The sequence below is a fragment of the Phyllostomus hastatus genome, unplaced genomic scaffold (assembly GCF_019186645.2).
Source record: "Phyllostomus hastatus isolate PE091 unplaced genomic scaffold, TTU_PhHast_1.1 phas_scaffold_28, whole genome shotgun sequence".
Taxonomy (NCBI): Eukaryota; Metazoa; Chordata; class Mammalia; order Chiroptera; family Phyllostomidae; genus Phyllostomus; species Phyllostomus hastatus.
The window spans coordinates 13,446,736-13,466,203 of record NW_025334022.1 but is presented as its reverse complement, the minus strand read 5'-3'; the positions used below and the strand labels follow the sequence as shown (position 1 = coordinate 13,466,203).

The window sequence follows — 19,468 nt, the reverse complement described above, 5'->3', positions numbered from 1 at the left end:
TTCCTACTTTTTGTGACAGCAAGGATGGAAATGGAGATTATTATGCTAAGTGAAATAAGCCATTGGTGAAAGACAAATATCATATGATCTCACATGTAAGAAGAATTTAATGAACAAACTAATCTAATGAGCATAATAGAACCATAGGCCTAGAAACATGGAACAACTTATAGTGACCAGAGTGGAGGGTGTGGATAATGATGGAAGGAAGGGCAGAGGAACAGTAAAAGAACATGTTTGAATGACCTATGGGCATGAACAACACTATGGGGACTGACTGGGAGCGGGTGGTTGGCTGGACAGAGGAAGGCAAAGGGGAGAATGAGAACAACACTAATATAGTAACAATAAAATTCTTTTAGAAAGGGAAATTAAGAAAACTATACTACTTACAATTACATGAAAAATATACCTGGGAATAAATTTAACCAAGGATGTAAAATACCTGTACTCAGAAAATTGTTATGACATTAAAGAAAAAAACAACTGAAGAACATAAAAATAATTGGAAGCATATACTATGTTCAGGAAGTTAAATTAACATCATTAAAATTTCCATACTACCCAAATCAATCTATAGATTCAATGCAACTCCTATCAAAATACCAATGGCATATTTCGCAGACCTAGAACAAATAATTCAAAAATTTGTGGAACTAAAAAAGACCCTAATAGCCACAGCAATCTTGAGAAAGAAGAACAAAGCTGGAGGTGACACACTACTTATATCAAACCATACAACAATGCCATAGTAATCAAGACAGTATGGTACCAGCATAAACACAGACACATAAACCAATGGAACAGAATAGAGTGCCCAGAAATAAAATCACACCGATATGATCAATTAATACATAACAAAGGAAGAACAACTGGGGTCATGACAGTGTGTTCAAGAAACTGTTTTGGGGACCTCGCTCCATGGCTCAGTGGGTTGGAGACTTGTCCCATAAACCAAAAGGATATGGGTTCAATTCCCAGTCGGGGCATGTACAGGGGGCAACCAATCAATGTTTCCCTTTCATACCCCTCTTTCATATCTCCCTTCCTTTCCCTCTCCTCCCTTCCCTTCCCCTCCTCTCCCCTCTCTTCCCTTCCCTTCCCTTCTCGTCTCTCTCTCTCCTTCCCTCTTTAAATCAATAAAAAATAAGCATATCCTCAGGTGAGAATTAAAATAAATTTATAAGTAAATAAATGGTATTGGGAAAATGGATCGACACATAAAATAAAATAAAATAAAATAAAATAAAATAAAATAAAATAAAATAAAATAAAATAAACTAGGTCACTTCCTTACATCACATACCAGAATAACAGATTAAAGACTTAAGTTTATGACCCAAAATCATAAAACTCTTAACAGTAAACTTACGCAGTAAACTGTCTGACATTTCCCTTAGTAATATGTTTTCTGATATGCCTTCTCAAGGAAGGGAAACAAAAGAAAAAGTAAACAAGTGGAACTATATTAAAAGACAAAGTTTTTGCAAAACATAAGAAATAACCAACAAAATGAAAAGAATACTTACTGAATGGGAGAACACATTTGCTAATGATACACCTGATAATATCCAAAATTTATAAAGAACTCAGAACCTAAAGTGATTTATAGATTCAATGGAATCCCTATTAAAATCACCAATGACATGTTTCACAGATAGAGAACAAACATTTCAAAAATTTATATTGAACAATAAGTGATCTCAAAGAGCTTCAGCAATTTTGAAAAATGACCCAGAATAGCTGCAGCAATTTTGAGAAAGAAGAACAAAGAAGGAGGGATCATAATACCTGATATCAAACTGTATTACAAGGCCACTGTAATCAAAACAGCCTGGTTCTGGCATAAGAACAGACACATAGATGAATAGAACAGAACAGGGAACCCAGAAATAAATCCAAGTCTCTATGGTCAATTAATATTTGACAAAGGGGGCAGAAGCATAAAATGGAGTAAAAATAGCCTCTTCAACAAATGGAGTTGGGGGAGCTAGACAGCTATGTGCAAAAAAATGAAACTCAATCACCCACTTACCCCATATGCAAAAATAAATTCAAGGTGAGTAAAAGACTTAAATATAAGTTGTGATATAATAAAAGTCCTAGAGGAGGACATAGGTAGGAAAATCTCAGATATTCCATACAGCAATATTTTCACCCATGTGTCCCCTAGAGCAAGGGACATAAAGGAAAGAATAAAAAATGGGACCTCATCAAAATAAAAAGCTTCTGTATGGCTAAATAAAACAGCAGTAAAATTAAAAAAGAACCAACCATATGGGAAAACATATTTGCAAATGATACCTCAGACAAGGGTTTGATCTCCAAAATATATAAAGAACTCACACAACTCCACAGCAGGAAGACAAAAAAACCCAATTAAAAAATGGGCAAAAGACCTGAACAGACATTTCTCCAAGGAGGACATACAGAGGGCCCAGAGACATATGAAGAGATACTCAGCATCACTCACCATCAGAGAGATGCTAATTAAAACCACAATGAGATACCACTTCACACCAGTGAGAATGGCCATCATAAACAAATCAACAAACAACAAATGTTGGAGAGGATATGGAGAAAAGGGAACCCTAGTGCACTGTTGGTAGGGATGCATACTGGTGCAGGCACTGTGAAAAACACTACGGAATTTCCTCAGAAACCTAAAAATGGAACTGCCTTTTGACCCAGCAATTCCACTGCTGGGATTATATCTTAAAAACTCTGAAACACCAATCCAAAAGAACATATGCACTCCAATTTTCACAGCAGCACAAATTACAATAGCCAAGTGCTGGAAGCAATGTAAGTGTCTATCAGTAAATGAATGGATCAAAAAACTATGGTACATTTAAACAATGGAATACTATCCAGCAGAAAGAAAGAAGGAGCTCCTACCCTTTGAGAAGGCATGGATGGATCTGGACAGCATTATGCTAAGTGAAATAAGCCTGGCAGTGAAAGACAAATACCATATGATCTCACGTTTAACAGGAATCTAATCAACAAAACAAACAAACAAGCAAGCAAAATATAACCAGAGACATTGAAATTAAGAACAAACTGACAGTAACCAGAGGGGAGGTGAGAAGGGATAATGGGGGGAGGGGGGGAAGGTTTTGAGGAACAAGTATAAAGGACACATGGGCAAAACCAAGGGGGGATGGAATCAGGGGAAGAAGTTGGGGATGACTGGGGTGGAGAGGCAGTGGGGGGGAATGCAGATAACTATACGTGAACAACAATAAAGTTTAAAAATATAAAATAAAAATTAAAAGTTTAACAATAAAAATAAAAGAACTCAGAGAAGTTAACAACAATAAAAACAATCCAGTCAAACAGTGGGTAGAAGACCTGAATAGACATTTCTCCAAAGAGGATACAGATGGCCAAGAGACATACGAAAGGATGGTCAATGTCACTAACATCAGAGAAATGAAACTTAAAACCACAATGACATATCACCTCACACCAGTCAGATTAGCTATTATCAATAAATCAACAAACAAGTGTGGGTAAGGATCTGGAGAAAAGGGAACCCTCATGAACTGTTGATGAGATTGTAACTTGGTTCATCCACTTTGGAAAACTGTGTCGGTTCCTCAAAAAATCAAAAGTGGAACTGCCTTATGACTCAGTGATTTCACATCTTAGGATCCAATCAAATAAATGAAAAACACTAATTTGAAGGAAGATATACACCATTATGTTCATTGCAGCATTATTTACAACAGGCAAGATATGAAAGCAATCTAGGTACTCATCTACAGACAAGTGGATAAAAAAGTAGTGATATATATAATGGGATATTATTCAGCCATAAAAAGAATGAAATCTTACCATTTGTGACAGCATGGATGGACCTAGAGAGTATTATGCTAAAGAAATAAGTCAGACACAGAAAGAAAAATAGCATATGATTTCAATTATATGTGGAATGTAAAGAACAAAAAAATAAAATAGAAACAAATTCATAGACATAGAGAACAGACAGATGGTTGCTAGAGGGGAGGGTTTTGGGAACTGAGTGGAAAAGGTAAAGTGATTAGAAGTACAAATTGGTAGTTACATAATAATTACAAAATATAAATTGTAGCATAGGAAATATAGTCAATATTGTAATAACTACATGTGATACCAAGTCGGTACATGAAATATTGAGGTGTTCACTTCATAACACACATGGTTGTGTAACCACTATGTGGTACACCTGAAACTAAAACAAAATATTATTGAATGTAAACTGTAATAGAAAAATAAATTTTTAAAAAGTTAGTAAAAATGAAAAAAGAAGAAGGCTGAGTTTCGCTAAACTATTACAAACTTAAAGGAAAGCTTAATCTTGGGAATTTAATTTAATCCTAGGAAGTAGTACAAAACCTACTTTCTCTTGTTTTAAGCAGAACCTTAGAAAATGCTCTGAAGAGAATCTGAAGTAAAATTTATTCAGTTGAATTTTTCATTTAAATTCTTCCTGATAAATGAAAGAGCAGGGAGGGGGAGAGTGAAGAGAAAGTGGGAGGAGAGAGAGAGGTATTTACCTTTTCTACTTGAGATTTGGGATCAGACATCTTCTTCCATTCTGGAAAAAGGCCAGATTTATCCAGAGAGTCTCTCCTGAAGGTAGACACAGAAGTTAAAGCAAAACTACCTCTTCTCCTTCCTGTTCTATCTAGGAACCCAAGCTCTATGGAAGGAGAGCCACTGGATTGGGGTCATTGTAGCAACCAAATCCAGAATGTTAATTTCACATCAGATTTCCCTAGAAGGAACATAAGCAACTTTGCGGAAACACAAACATTCCTAAAGGACAGCATCATGTTTCTGTTGGTCCAGGAAGATTCCTCCAAGGTGCAGTAGCCTGTGGAAGTTAGTGTGCTCCTGAAGGCTGTGATGAGAGACAACCATTGAAGTACTATAGAAAGACTAGTAGCAAGGTCAGAGAGACTTCATTTGACTTGCTGAGGAGAAATCAGGAATACTGAAGGTATAGGTACCCTACATCCTCATGCTGGAGAACAAACTGGGAACTTGGGTTGAGCAGATGCACAGGGACTTTGGGAGATCTCACCTGGATGTGCTATCTGAGTCAGCCGTGTAGCTATCCAGACTCTCACTCTCAGCATCCAGTGCACTCTTTCCACTTTTCAGCTTGGGCACTTCAAATGGCACACTAGAATAAAACCCAAGAGCCAAGATATAAAGGAAGTGGGCTGTCCTACCAGGCATCAGGCTTCCTTCCAACCCATTGACAATGGCAGCCTAAATGATTTTGCTAAGATAAATATCTGAGTACTGTTAAAACCGTTCAGTGATTCCCCATTGTTTTTGGGATTGAGTCCAAATTCCTTAGCATGTCAAGAAAATCCTCACCTCTCAGCATTCATCTTTTACCCTCCATCTCTCACTTTATACTTTTTTCTTTCTTTCTTTTCTTTCTTTTTTCCCTTTTCTTTCCTTTCCCTTCCCTTTCCTTCCTCCCTCCCTCCCTCCCTCCCTTCCTTCTTTCTTTCCTTTTCTTTTCTTTCCCTTTTTCTCTCTCCCTCCCTCCCCCTTCTCTCTTTCTTTATATTGTTGTACCGATATAACAAATGGAGACAGTTGTCTCCATTTTCCCCCAATCACCCCCTTCCACCCCATGCATCCCCACCTCCCACCCTCATCCCTACCCCACTTTGGCTTTGCCAATGTGTCCTTTATACATAGTTCCTTGATGACCCCCCTTTCCCCCCATTATCCCTACCCCCCCAGTTCCTGTCAGTTTGTTCTTTATTTAAAGGTCTCTGGTTATATTTTGCTTGCTTGTTTTGTTGATTAGGTTCCACCTATAGGTGACATATGGTATTTGTCTTTTACCACCTGGCTTATTTCACTTAGCATAATGCTCTCCAGATCCAACCATGCTGTCACAAAAGGTAGGAGCTCCTTCTTTCTTCCTTCTGCACAGTATTCTGTTGTGTAAATGTACTATAGTTTTTAGAGCCACTCATTTACAGATGGACACTTAGGTTGCTTCCAGCACTTGGCTATTGTAAAATTGTGCTGCTATGAACATTGGGGTGCATAGGTTCTTTTGGATTGGTGTTTCATGGTTCTTAAGGTATTATACCAGCAGTGGAATTTCCAGGTCAAATGGCAGTTCCATTTTTAGTTTTTGAGGAAATACCATACCGTTCTCCACAGTGGCTACACCAGTCTGTATTCTCACCAACACTGTACTAGGGTTCCCTTTTCTCCACAACCTCGCTAGCACTTGTTGTTTGTTAATTTGTTTATGATGGCCATTCTCACTGGTGTGAAATGGTATCTCATTTTGGTTCTAATTTGCATCTCTCTGATGGCTAGTGGTGCTGAGCATCCTTTCATGTCTTTGGGCCCTCTGTGTGTCCTCCTTGGAGAAGTGTGTGTTCAGATCCTTTGCCCATGGACAAAGGACCTCGTCTTATACTTTAAATTCCACAATGATGAAGCTCTTTCAGTTCCCTTAATATGACAACACTCTCCCTCTTCCCTCTTTTCTCTGTCTGGGGTGTTCTTTTCATAATAGCCATTTTTCTTCATCTGGATAAATCTACTCCTTCTTCAGGTCTCTCCTTACAAGTCAATCCCTTCATAACTCTCTGGCCATGGCACCCCAAGGTTGCATTAATAACCTTCCTTTGTACTTTTAAAGCATTTTCACTTCTTTGTAGCAGTCATGACATATATAATTATTTGTTTGCCTTTAAGGAAATTAATTTGTTCAATAATTTAAACAAATGATTTGTTTAATGTCTTTCTCCATTAGACTAAGTTCTGTGAGATCAGCAATCATGTATCTTGTTCACTGCTGTGTTCCCAATGACTAGAAGAGAAACTAGCATAGACAGGACACTCACATATTTATTGACTGAATTCTTGACTAAATACCCTCAGTGGGGTTTAAAGTATATACATAAATAAGCAGTATGGTTTAAAGACAGTATTCAGAAGAGCAGAAATATTTTTCAGCCTAATGAAGAATGACCTTAGGCATTCAAACAAACAATCTTCATCTCTAAAAGATAGGCCAAAATTCCTGGGCCCCTTACCTTAAGAAAATTGTGAGAGCATCAAGAAAAGAAAAAAAAATATCTTAAGTAATCTCACTTGGCTGCCAGGACATCAAACTCTCCTGTTCCTCTGACCTCACTGGCTACTCCTCTGTCTCCTGTGCTAGTCTTTCCTGGTATCCTAGACCTCTAACATTTGAATGTGTCAAGACTTATTCCTTGGATTGTTTCTCTTCACTATCTAGAATTATTCCTAAGTTATCTTATCTAGTCTCATATTATTTATAAATTAGTAACTCCTATATTTATCTCTAACTCAAATGCCAGACTTATATTTTCAAGAACCTACTTGACATCTCTGCTTGGATGTTAAAACACAGCAAGTCCAAAACCAAAGCTCTAATCCTCCCCACAACTTGCTCTTCCATCAATTTCATCAAATAGCTACTCCCTCCTTTCTTTTCTCAGGTGAAAAATCTTAAGAATCACCCTTGACTCCCATTGTTCTCTCAAAACACACATCTAGTGTGTTAGCAAATCTTCTTGGCTCTTTCTTCAATGTATATCTAGAATCTGACCAGTTCTCACCCTCTCCAGTGCATTATTATGGTCCAAACCATCATGATCTAGCTGCTGGGTGGTTGCAATAGCCTCCTAACTGAACTCCCTACTTATGTCCTTGTCCCCACACAATCTATCCTCAATTCAACAGCCAAACAGAGCTTTTAAAAATATAAATCCACTATAGAATTACCATATGATCCAGCAAGCCCACACTTAGGTATATATCCAAGAGAACTGAAAACATGTATCCACAGAAAAACTTGTACACAAATGTTCATAGCAGCATTATTCATAATAGCCAGTGGGGGACACAACCCAAATGTTCATGAATGAATGAATGGATAAATGAAACGTGGTTTATACATACAGTGAAATATTATTGACAGTAAGAAGAAATGAAGTTCTGATACATGCTACAACATGGATGAACCTAAAAAACATTATTTTAAGTTAAAGAAGCCAGATACAAATAGCCACATTTTATTGATTCCATTTATGCAAGATGTCTAGAATAGACAAATCCGTAGAGACAGAAAGTACATTAGCAGCTGGGAGAAATGGGGAATAACTACTTAATAGGTATAGGATGTCTTTTCAGAGTGATAAAAAATGTTCTAAAATTTGATAGTGGTGATAGCTGCAGAACATTCCGAAAGTACTTAAAAGCCACTGAATTGTATAAAGTGTTAGAATGATTAATTTTATGCTATGTAAATTTTACTTCAATTTAGAAAAAGAAAAAATAACATGTGAGATCCCAGATGGTGGAAGAGTAAGTAGAAGCTATGCTAACCTCCTCCCAGGACCAATCTGGAATTACAAGATTGTACAGAAATCATCTGGGATAACCAACTGAACACTACCTGGAGAGAAGCCTTATAACCACAGGCAGACAGAAGAAACAACTTCACCACAACAAGACTGGTAGGGAATGCAGAGGTGGGAGAGGGCTGGCTAGGCTCCCATGTGCAGCAGATGAAGCTCCAGAGGGATATTTCAGCAGCCAGAGGGTTACCCCTGAGAAGTGTGAGGTCTAAACCTTAAATTGGCTCCCCAGCCTACAATACCAGACCCAGAAAGGAACCCAGATACCATCCAGCTGTAAAAAGCAGCAGGGTTTTTTGTCTGTCTGGGAGAGATAGCTGAAGATCAAAGAAGCTCTGAAAGGCACAATTCACAAATTTTCGATGGCAGCCACTTACCCTGGGCTCCAACAGAGGCAGGGAAGAGTGGACTACAGACACTTAGGGGAGTCTGGGGTCCACGCTTCTGCAGAGAGAACGGAATTAGCAGCTACCAGGATCCTCATGCTAAGTCATTCCCCATACAGCAGAAGTCATCTTTCTCAGTCAGAGCACTCCTCTCTGAATGGCATCAGCCTAAGGGGAAGCAATAGCCCCATCCACAGGCATAATTCTGTCCCACAGTCTGGAGCTTTAGGGCTGCTGATTAGAGCTTGAGGCTATATCACTCTTTAGTTTTACAACTAAAGTACATCTCTGGGAGCTCTATGAGACTTCAGCTGAACCTCCCTAGGGCCCAGTATGGATAAAAGCCAGCCTTGGTATACAGCCTGGTTCTTTCTGCACACAAACAGGCCCAGCAGAGGGAGCCACATGCCTTGGATCACAGATAGCTCCAAAAAGGTTGACTGGGGCCAGTCACAAGTAGCATCTGACAAAGGCCTACACCAGAGTCTTTGGAGATCTACCTAATACATAAAATCAAATACAAAGGAGCAGCCAAAATGGGAATACAAAGAAACAGACCCCAAATGAAAGAACAAGAGAATTCTCCAGAAGAAGAATGAAGAAGAAGATGATGAAATGCAGACAAGTAATATATCAGATTGAGAGTTTATAAAGATTATAAGGATATTCAACAGCATGAAAAAAGACATATAAACCATAAAAAAGGAGCAGTCTGAAATAAAGAATGCAATATCTGAAACAAATAATACACTGGTAGGAATAAACAGTAGAAAAGATGAAGCACAGGACTGAATCAGTGACTTGGAAGACAAGCCAGAAAAAAACACGCAGACAGAGCAGCAAAAAAAAAAACAAAATTTTTTTTAAAAAATGAGGAGAACATAAGAAACATTTTGGACAACATGACACGTAACAACATTCGCATCATGAGAATATCAGATGCAGAAAAGAGCAAGGGATTGAGCACCTATTTGAAGATATGATGACTGAAAACTTCCGTAATCTCTTGAAGGAAAAAGACACATAAGCATAGAAAGCACAGAGAGTCCCAAACAAGTCGGACCCAAAGAGGCCTACACTGAGACACACCTTAATTAAAATGGAAATTATTAAACACAAGGAGAGAATCCTAAAAGCTGGAAGAGAAAAGCAGGTAGCTACATAAAAGAGAGCACCAATTATATTGTCATCTGATTTCTAAACAGAAAAATTTCAGGTTAGAAGCAGGTGGCATAAAATATTCAAAGAGGTGAAAAGCAAGGGCCTGCAACCAGGGCTACATTACCCAGCAAGGTTATCATTTAAAATTAAAGGAGGAAAAAGGAGCTTCCCAGACAACAAAAAGCTAAAGGAATTTATTAACAGCAAACCAGTATTGCAACAAATGTTAAAGGGCTTGCCTTAAGAAAGAATAAAAACAGAAGGAAAAAAAGAGGAAATAGTCTAACCATAAAATGGTACTAAATATGTATCACCTTAAATAATCACCGGAAATGTAAATGGCTTAAATGCTCCAACCAAAAGACATAGGGTAGCTTAATGGATAAGAAACAAGAGCCATATATATGCTGCCTACAAGAGATTCATCTTAGATTGGAAGTTACACACAGGCTAAAAATAAAGGGATATAAAAAGATATTTCATGAAAATGTAAAGGAAAAAAATTGGGATGGCAGTACTTATATCTGACAAAATAGACTTTAAAACCAAGTCAAAGAAGAGACACTATATAATGTAAGAGACAAAGAAAGACACTATATAATGATAAAGGGAATAATCCAATGAGAGGATATAACCTTAATAAACATTTTTGCACCCAAAATTGGAGTACTTAAATATGTGAAGCAAATCTTGATTGGCATAAAGGGAGAGATAGACAGAAATGTACTCATAGTTGGGGATTTTAACACACCATTGACTTCAATAGATAGAATTTCCAGACAGAAAATCAACAAGGAAAGAGTGGTCTTAAATGACACACTAGATCAAATAGATTTAATTATCTTCAGAGCATTTCACCCCAGAAAAAACAGAATATACATACTTTTCAAGTATATATGGAATATCTTCTAGGATAGACCACATGTGAGAAACAAAATAAGTCTTAATAATTTAGGAAGATTGAAATCACATCAAGCATCTTCTCTGACCACAATGTTTGAAACTAGAAATCAATCACAAGCAGGACACTGACAAACACACAAACACATAGAAGCTAAATAACATGGTATTAAACAATGAGTGGGCCAACAACAAGGTCAAGACAAATAAAAGAAATAACTTGAAACAAATGAAAATGACAACACAACAATCCAAAATCTGTGGGAAACTGGGAAACCAATCTGAAGAGGTAAATTCATAGCAGTATAGGCCTATCAAAAACAAACAAGAAGATCAAAAACAATCTAACTTTACACTTAAAAGAATTTAAAAAGAACAAACAAGACCCAAAGTGAGTAGAAGGAAGGCAATAATAAAGATCCAAACATAAATAGAGTCTAAAAAAAGATATAAAGGATCAAAATATCCAAGAGCTGCTTCTTTGAAATAATAAAGAAGATTGACAAAACTTTACTTAGACTCATTCAGAAAAAAAGAGAGAGGACACATAAATAAAATCAGCAATAAAAGGTGAGAAATAACTACTGACACCAATGGATTGTAAGAAAATATTATGAACAACTATATTACACCATCTGGACAAACTGGACAAAATGGATAAATTCTTCAAGCATACAATCTTCTAAAACTAAATCAGGAAAAATCAGAGAATCTGGATAGAGAAACTACACCTAGTGAAACTGAAGCACTAATCAAAAAACTCCCAACAAACAAAATCTCTGGACTGGATGGCTTCACAGGTGAATTTTACCAAACATTCAGAGAAAAACAAAAACCTCTCCTTCTCAAACTATTTCATAAAAATCAAAAGGAGGGAAGGCTCCCAAACTCATTTTAATAGGCCAGAATTATATTAATTCCAAAACCAGATAAAGATACTACAAAGAAAGAAAATTATAGACCAATATCCTGATGAACACAGACATTAAAATCCTCAACAAAATATTAGCAAATCAAATACAGCAATGCATCAAAAACATGATCAAGTGGTATTTATTCCAGGAATGGAGGTTGGTACAACATTCACAAATCAATAAAGGTAATTCACCAGAAAAAAATGAGTGATAAAAACCACATGATCATATCAATAGATGCAGAAAAAAACATTTGATAAAATGCAGCCTCAATTTATGTTAAAAACTCTTAACAAAGTGGGATTAGAGGGAACATACCTAAAACTAATAAAGACCCCATATGACAAACCCACTACCAACATCATACTCAATGGGCAAAAACTACAAGCATTCCTCTTAATATCAGGAACAAGACAGGAATGTTCATTCTTATCTCTTATTCAACATAGTATTGGAAGTCCTGGGTACAGCAATCAGACAAGAAAGAGAAATAAAAAGCATTCAAATAGGAAAGAAAGAAGTAAAACTGTCATTATTTGCAGATGACATGGTAGTGTACATAAAAAAGTCCTATAGGCTCCACAAAATGTATTTGACCTAATAAATAAATTTGGCAAAACACAGGATACAAAGTCAATATTCAGAAATTGAAGGCATTTTTGTACACCAACAATGAAATATCAGAAAGAGAAACTATGAAAAAAAATCCCATTTGATATAGCAACAAGAAAAATAAAGTACATAAGAATAAAGTTAAGAGTTCCTTCTTTATAAAAGGAAGTAAAAGACCTGTACTCATAAAACTATACAAAACTGAAGAAAGGAATTAAGGTCGAGACAAATAAATGGAAGCATATACTGTGTTCATGGATTGGAAGAAAAAACATCATAAAATGTCCATTGTACCTAAAGCAATGTATAGATATTGCACAATCCCTATTAAAATAGGAATGACATGTTTCACAGATATAAAACAAATATTTCAAAAATTTATATGGAACATAAATAATCCTGAATAGCCTCAGCACTTTTGAGAAAGAACAACAATGTAGGAGGGACCACAACAACTGATATCAAACTATATTACTAGGCCCTGATCAAAACAGTCTGGCACTGGCATAATAACAGACACATAGATTAGTGGAACAGAATAGAGAGCCCAGAAATAAATCCAGGTCTCTACGGTCAATTAATATTTGACAAAGCAGGCAGAAACATAAAATGGAATAAAAGTAGCCCTTTCAATAAATCATGTTGGTAGGTGTGGACAGGTATGTGCAAAAAAATCAAACTCAACCACCAACTTACACCATACACCAGAATAAACTCAAGATGTAATAGCAGATGTAATGTCTTTTGACTTGCCCTGACTAGTGTGGCTCAGTGGATTGAGTGCTGACATGTGAACAAAAGGGTTGCTGGTTTGATTCCCAGTCAAGGCACATGCTTGGGTTGCGGGCCACATCCCCAGTAGGGAGAGCATGAGAGGCAACCACACATTGATGTTTCTCTCCCTCTCTTTAACCTTCCTTTCCCCTCTCTCTAAAAATAAATAAATAAAATCTATTTTTAAAAAGATGGATAAATACTTAAATCTAAGTTGTGACACCATTAAAATCCTAGAGGAAAACATAGGCAGTAAAATTTCATATATCCCACACAGCAATATTTTTGCTAATATATCTCCTAGGGCAAGAGATACAAAGGAAAGAATAAACAAATGGGACTACATCAAATTAAAAAGCTTCAGCACAACTAACAAAAACATCAGCAAAATGAAAAGGGAGCCAAATGTATGGAAAAACATTTTTGCCAGTAATACCTCAGGCAAAGGCTGATCTCCAAAATATATAAAGAACTCATATGGCTCGACAGCAGGAACACAAACAATCCAGGTAAAAAATGGGCAAAGGATGTGAACAGACACTTCTCCAAGGAGGACATTCAGAGGGCCTGAAGGCATATGAAAGAATGCTCAATGTCATTAAACATGCAAATTAAAACTACAATGAGGTACAACCTCACACTGGTCATAATGGCCACCATTTAATAAATCAATAAATGACAAGTGCTGGTGAGGTTGTAGACAAGAGGGAATCCTGGTACATTGTTGGTGGGAAAGCAGACTGGTGCAGCCATTGGGGAAAAGAGTATGGAATTTCCTCAAAAAACTAGAAATGGGACTGCCTTTTGATCCAGTCATCCCACTGCTGGGACTATTCACCAAGAATCCTGAAACATCAGTTCAGAAGAACCTATGTACCCAAGGTTCATAGAAGCATTATTTACAATAGCCAAGTGCTTGAAACAGGCTAAGTGACCAACCATAAACGAGTAGATCAAAAATCTGTGGCATATTTACATGATGGAACACTATGCAGCAGAAAGAAGGAACTTTTACCTTTTGTCACATCATGGATGGAACTGGAGAGCATTATGCTAAGTGAAATAAGCCAGTCAGTGAAAGACAAATACCATATGATCTCACATATAAGTGGCAACTAATGAACAAAACTGCCCTGGCTGGCGTAGCTCAGTGGATTGAGCGCAGGCTGCGAACCAAAGCATTGCAGGTTCGATTCCCAGTCAGGGCACATGCCTGGGTTGCAGGCCATGGCCCCCAGCAACCGCACATTGATGTGTGTTTCTCTCACTCTCTTTCTCCCTCCCTTCCCTCTCTAAAAATAAATAAAAATAAAATCTTTAAAAAAAAACTCATGGAATCTTCAAAATTAAAATAGGAGAAAATTACTTCACTGACTTTAAAAAAAATGAACAAAACAAACAAATGAGCAAAATAGAACCAAAGGCATGAAAACTAGCAATAGACTGACAGTGACCCGATGGGAAGGGACAGCAGGATAATGGGGGAAAGAAGGGAAAACTCTACTCAAGGAACAAGTCTGAAGGACCTATGGACATGGGTGACAGGGAGGGACTGACTGTGGGAGCAGGAGGGTTTTGGTGGAGTAGGGGAGAGCAATGGGGATGAATTGGGACAAGTGTAAGAGAACAACATTTAAAAAAAATGAGAACCCCAAAGATTCCACCAAGAAACTGCTAGAGCTGGTAAATGAATTCAGCAAAGTAGCAGGATGCAAAATTAATTTCCAGAAATCAGTTGCATTTTTATATGTCAATAATGAACTCACTGAAATGGAAATTTAGAAAACAATCCCATTCACAATTGATACAGTAAGAATAAAAACCCTAGGATAAACCTAACCAAGGGTGTGAAAGACCTGCACTCAGAAAATTATAAGACCCTGAAGAAAGAAACTGAAGGAAATACAAAATAAATGGAAGCACATATTGTGTTCACGTATAGAATTAACATCATTAAAATGTCCATATTGCACAAAGCAATCCATAGTTTCAACATAATTCCTATCAAGATTACAATAACATTTCAAGCCCTGGTTGGTGTGGCTCAGTGGATTGAGCACCGGACTGAGAAGCAAACGGTCACCAGTTCAATTTCCAGTCAGGGCACATGCTTGGGTTGCAGACCAGGTCCCCAGTAGGGGGTGTGTGAGAGGCAACCACACATGGATATTTCTCTCCCTTTCTCCCTTCTTCCCCTTTCTCTAAAAATAAATAAATTAAATTAAAAAATATTACAATGACATTTCAGAGAACTAGAACAAATATTTCAAAAATTTATATGGAACCACACAATGTCCAACACAGGAACAGTGATCCTGAGAAAGAAGAACAAAGTTGGTGGACTCACAGTACCTAATATCAAACTATAGTATATGGCCATAGTAATGGAAATGGCATGGTATTGGCATAAAAGCAGACACATAGTTCAATGAATGGAACAGAAATAAGCCCACACATTTATAGTCAATTAATATATGACAGAGGGATCTCCTTAAGTCCACTCTGCTCTGGCCTTTGCCGGAACCCTGGTTCTGGAAGCTCATATTTTGAGATCAGGTTGTAGGCTGGATAGTTTTTTCCTGAGGACCCTTTCCTTGTCTTGCAGATCACATAAAAAAGTAGGTGGGAGTTGTGACACCAGTAAACCTGCTAGAAGAGAGAAACCACCAACAAAATAACCAACAGATAATAAAGGAAGCTGGTGAAGCAGTGAGTGGAAGCCACATGAACTTTGACCCAGGACCAATCTGGAAATACAACTAAATGGTGCAGAAATTACCCAGAACAAACAACTGAACAATAGTGAGAGACAAGCCTCAAAACCTAGGACAGACAGAAGAACCAGCTTCAACACAACCAGTCCGCAGCTGTGCAACAGCATACAAGATGTGGTGGGTGGACTGACCTTCAGTTAACAAGCTGGAGGGAAAGACCCACCAAAGAAAGACACAACAACAACCAAAAACCCAAATACATCCAGAGAACCAACATAAATGACAGCCCAAGAGCAGCAAGCTCAGGGGACCAAGGAGACTGCACAACTGAGCCTCATAGGACTCCTACCATAGAAGTTCACACCACAAACTCAGGGAGTCAAAACAGATCAATTTAAGAAGCAGAGGCTAAAAAGAAGAGTCTCACAAACAATGAGAAGACAAAGAAACCCCAAATCAAAAGGAAAGGAGGAAGCCTCAGGAAGAATGCTAAATGAAATAGAGGCAAGTCAACTATCAGACATTGAGTTTAAAGCAATGGTTATAAGGAAGCTCAACAAGTTCACAGAGAATAACCAAAAAGCTATGGGGAAATTATGATGAACTCACTGCAAAGTATATCAACATGAAAAAGAAAATAGAAACTATAAACAAGGGACAACAGGAAATAAAGAACACAAATTCTAAATTGAAGAACACAAAAGAAGGAATCAAAAGCAGGCTCGATGAAGCAGATGATCAAATCAGTGAGCTGGAGGACAAGAAAAAAAAAAAAAAACCTCCCAGAAAGAAGAAGAAAAGGAAAAAAAGACTCAGAACGAAGACATGTTAAGGGTACTGCAGGACAACATAACAATATCTGTATAATAGGGATACCACAAGGAGAAGAAGAAGAACAAGGGATAGAAAACCTGTCTGAAAAAGTAATAATGGAAAACTTCCCTAATTTGATGAGAGAAAAAGTCACACAAATCCAACAAACACAGAGAGTCCCAATCAAGAGGAACACAAAGAGGCCCACTACAAGACACATCATAATTAAAATGGAAAAATTCCAAGACAAAGAGAGAATCTTAAAGGCAGCAAGGGAGACACAGGAAGTAACATACAAAGGAGACTTGATAAGACTAGCAGCTGACTTCTCAATGGAAACACTCCAAGCCAGAAGAGAATGGCAAGAAATATTCCAAGTAAAACAAAACAAAACAAAACAAAAAACAAAGGCCTACAACCAAGACTACTGTATGCAGCAAGGATCTCAACTAACATGGAAGGTGAAATAAGATGTTTCCCAGGCAAAAGAAGCCTCAAAGAATACACCTTCTCTGAAGCAGCCATGCAAGAGATGCTAAAGGGTCTGCTTTAAGAAAAGGAAAAAAAGAGTGAGAGAGAGAGGAACACAGCTACAAAGGAAGTAAAATGAAAATGAATAGATACCTATGAATAATAAACTTAAATGTAAGTGGATTAAATGCTCCAATTAAAAGACATAAAATAGCTGAATGGATAAGAAAACATGACCCATACATATGCTGCCTATAAGAGACCCACCTCGGAACAAAAGACCTACACAGACTGAAAGTGAAGGGCTGGAAACAAATATTCCAAGCAAAAGGACAGGAAAAAAAAGTCAGGGTAGCAATACTCATTTCAGACAAAATAGACTTCAAAAGAGGGCCATAAAAAAAGACCTAGAAGGTCACTTCATAATACTCAAGGGAAGAATCCATCAAGAAGACATAGACATTGTAAATATATATGCACCCAACATAGGAGCACCCAAATACATAAAGAAAATCTTGGAGGACTTCAAGAAGATAGTGACAGAAACACAATTATAGTGGGAGATTTTAACACCCCATCATCAAAAATGGATAGATCTTTCAAAAAAAATATCAACCAGGATATTGCAGCACTCAACAATGCCCTAGATCAAAAGGACTTAACTGACATATATTCAGAGCCTTTCATCCCAAAGAAGCTAAATACACATTCTTCTCAAATGCACATTGAGCATTTTCAAAGATAGACCACATGATAGGTCACAAAACAAGCCTAAGAAATTCAAGAAAATTGAAATCATATCAAGCATTTTCTTCAACCACAAGGGGCTGAAACTACAAACCAACCTCAAGGAAAAAAAAACACTCAAAATCATGGAGATTGAATAGCATGCTATTAAACAATGAATGGGTCAAGAATGAGATGAAGAAATTAAAAAGTTCTCCAAACAAATGAAAATGAACTCACAAGAATCCAAAACTTACAGGACACAGAGAAGGCCATCCTGAGAGGGAAGTTTATAGTCATACAGGCCTACCTAAAAAAGATAAAAACATTTCAAATAAACAACCTAACCCTATACCTCTAAGAACTCCAGGAACAAAAAACAAAGACAGGCCAGATCAAGGAGAAGGAAGGAAGTACCCAAGATCAGAGCAGAATTAAATGACATAGAGACTAAAAGCACAATTCTAAGGATCAATAAATCTAGGAGCTGCTTCTTTGAAAAGATAAAAAAAAAATTGACAAGGCTTTAAGCAGACTTAACAACAAAAAAAGAGAGAGGACCCAAATAAACACAATCAGAAATGAAAAAGGAGAAATTACAACCGATACCACAGAAACACAAAAGATTGTCAGAAATTACTATGAAGAACTATATGCCAGGAAATTTAAAAACCTAGGTGAAATGGACAAATTTCTAGAAAAATATAATCCTCCTAAACTGAATGCAGAAGAAGCAGAAAGCCAGAGCAGACCAGTAACAGCTGACAAAACTGAACCAGTAATCAAAAATTTCTGGACACTCAAAAGCCCTGGACTGGACAATTTCACAGGAGAACTATACAACACATTTAAGGAAGAGTTCACCCCTATCTTTCACAGAGTTTTCAAAAAAATCCAAGAACAGGGAAGACTCCCAAACTCTTTTCATTAAGGCAGCATCATCCTAATCCCAAAACAAGATCAAGACACAAGAAAGAAAGAGAACTTCAGGCCAATATCATCAACAAACATGGACACTTAAATCCTCAACAAAATATTGACAAACCGCATCCAGCAGTACGTTAAAAAGATCATACACCATGATCAAGTGGAATTCATCCCATGGATGCAAGGATGGTACAATATTTGAAAATCGATAAAGGTAACACATCATATTAACAAAATGAAAGACAAAAATCACATGATCATATCAATAGATGGGGGAAAAGCATTTGATAACAAGGTACAGCACCCATTTATGATAAAAACACTCAGCAAAGTGCAAATAGAGCAAGCATTCCTCAGCATAATAAAGACCATATATGAGAGACCTACAGCCAACATCATACTCAATGGGAAAAAACTAAAAGCTTTCCCATTAAGATCAGGAACAAGACAAGGATATCTGCTTTCACCACTCCTATTCAACACAGTCCTAGCCACAGTGATCAGAGAAGTAGAGGAAATAAAAGGCATCCAGATTGGAAAGGAGGATGTGAATCTGTCATTGTTTGCAGATGACATGATAGTATACATAGAAAACCCTATAGACTCCACCATAAAACTACTCAAACTAATATGTGAATTTGGCATAACAG

At 37.2% G+C, this 19,468-nt stretch overlaps 1 protein-coding gene across 10 annotated transcripts in view; it reads right to left on the bottom strand.

Moving 5' to 3' along the window:
• SYTL4 (synaptotagmin like 4) overlaps positions 1–19,468 on the bottom strand; it is a 121,942-nt gene that overhangs the window by 35,444 nt on the left and 67,030 nt on the right. For all 10 annotated transcript variants that reach the window (XM_045817526.1, XM_045817527.1, XM_045817525.1 and 7 more), the window contains 2 exons: positions 5,072–5,173; positions 4,542–4,617 (listed from right to left, as the gene is read on the bottom strand). In XM_045817526.1, coding sequence (XP_045673482.1) covers positions 4,542–4,617; positions 5,072–5,173 — 178 coding nt within the window. The remainder of the gene's footprint in view (positions 1–4,541; positions 4,618–5,071; positions 5,174–19,468) is intronic.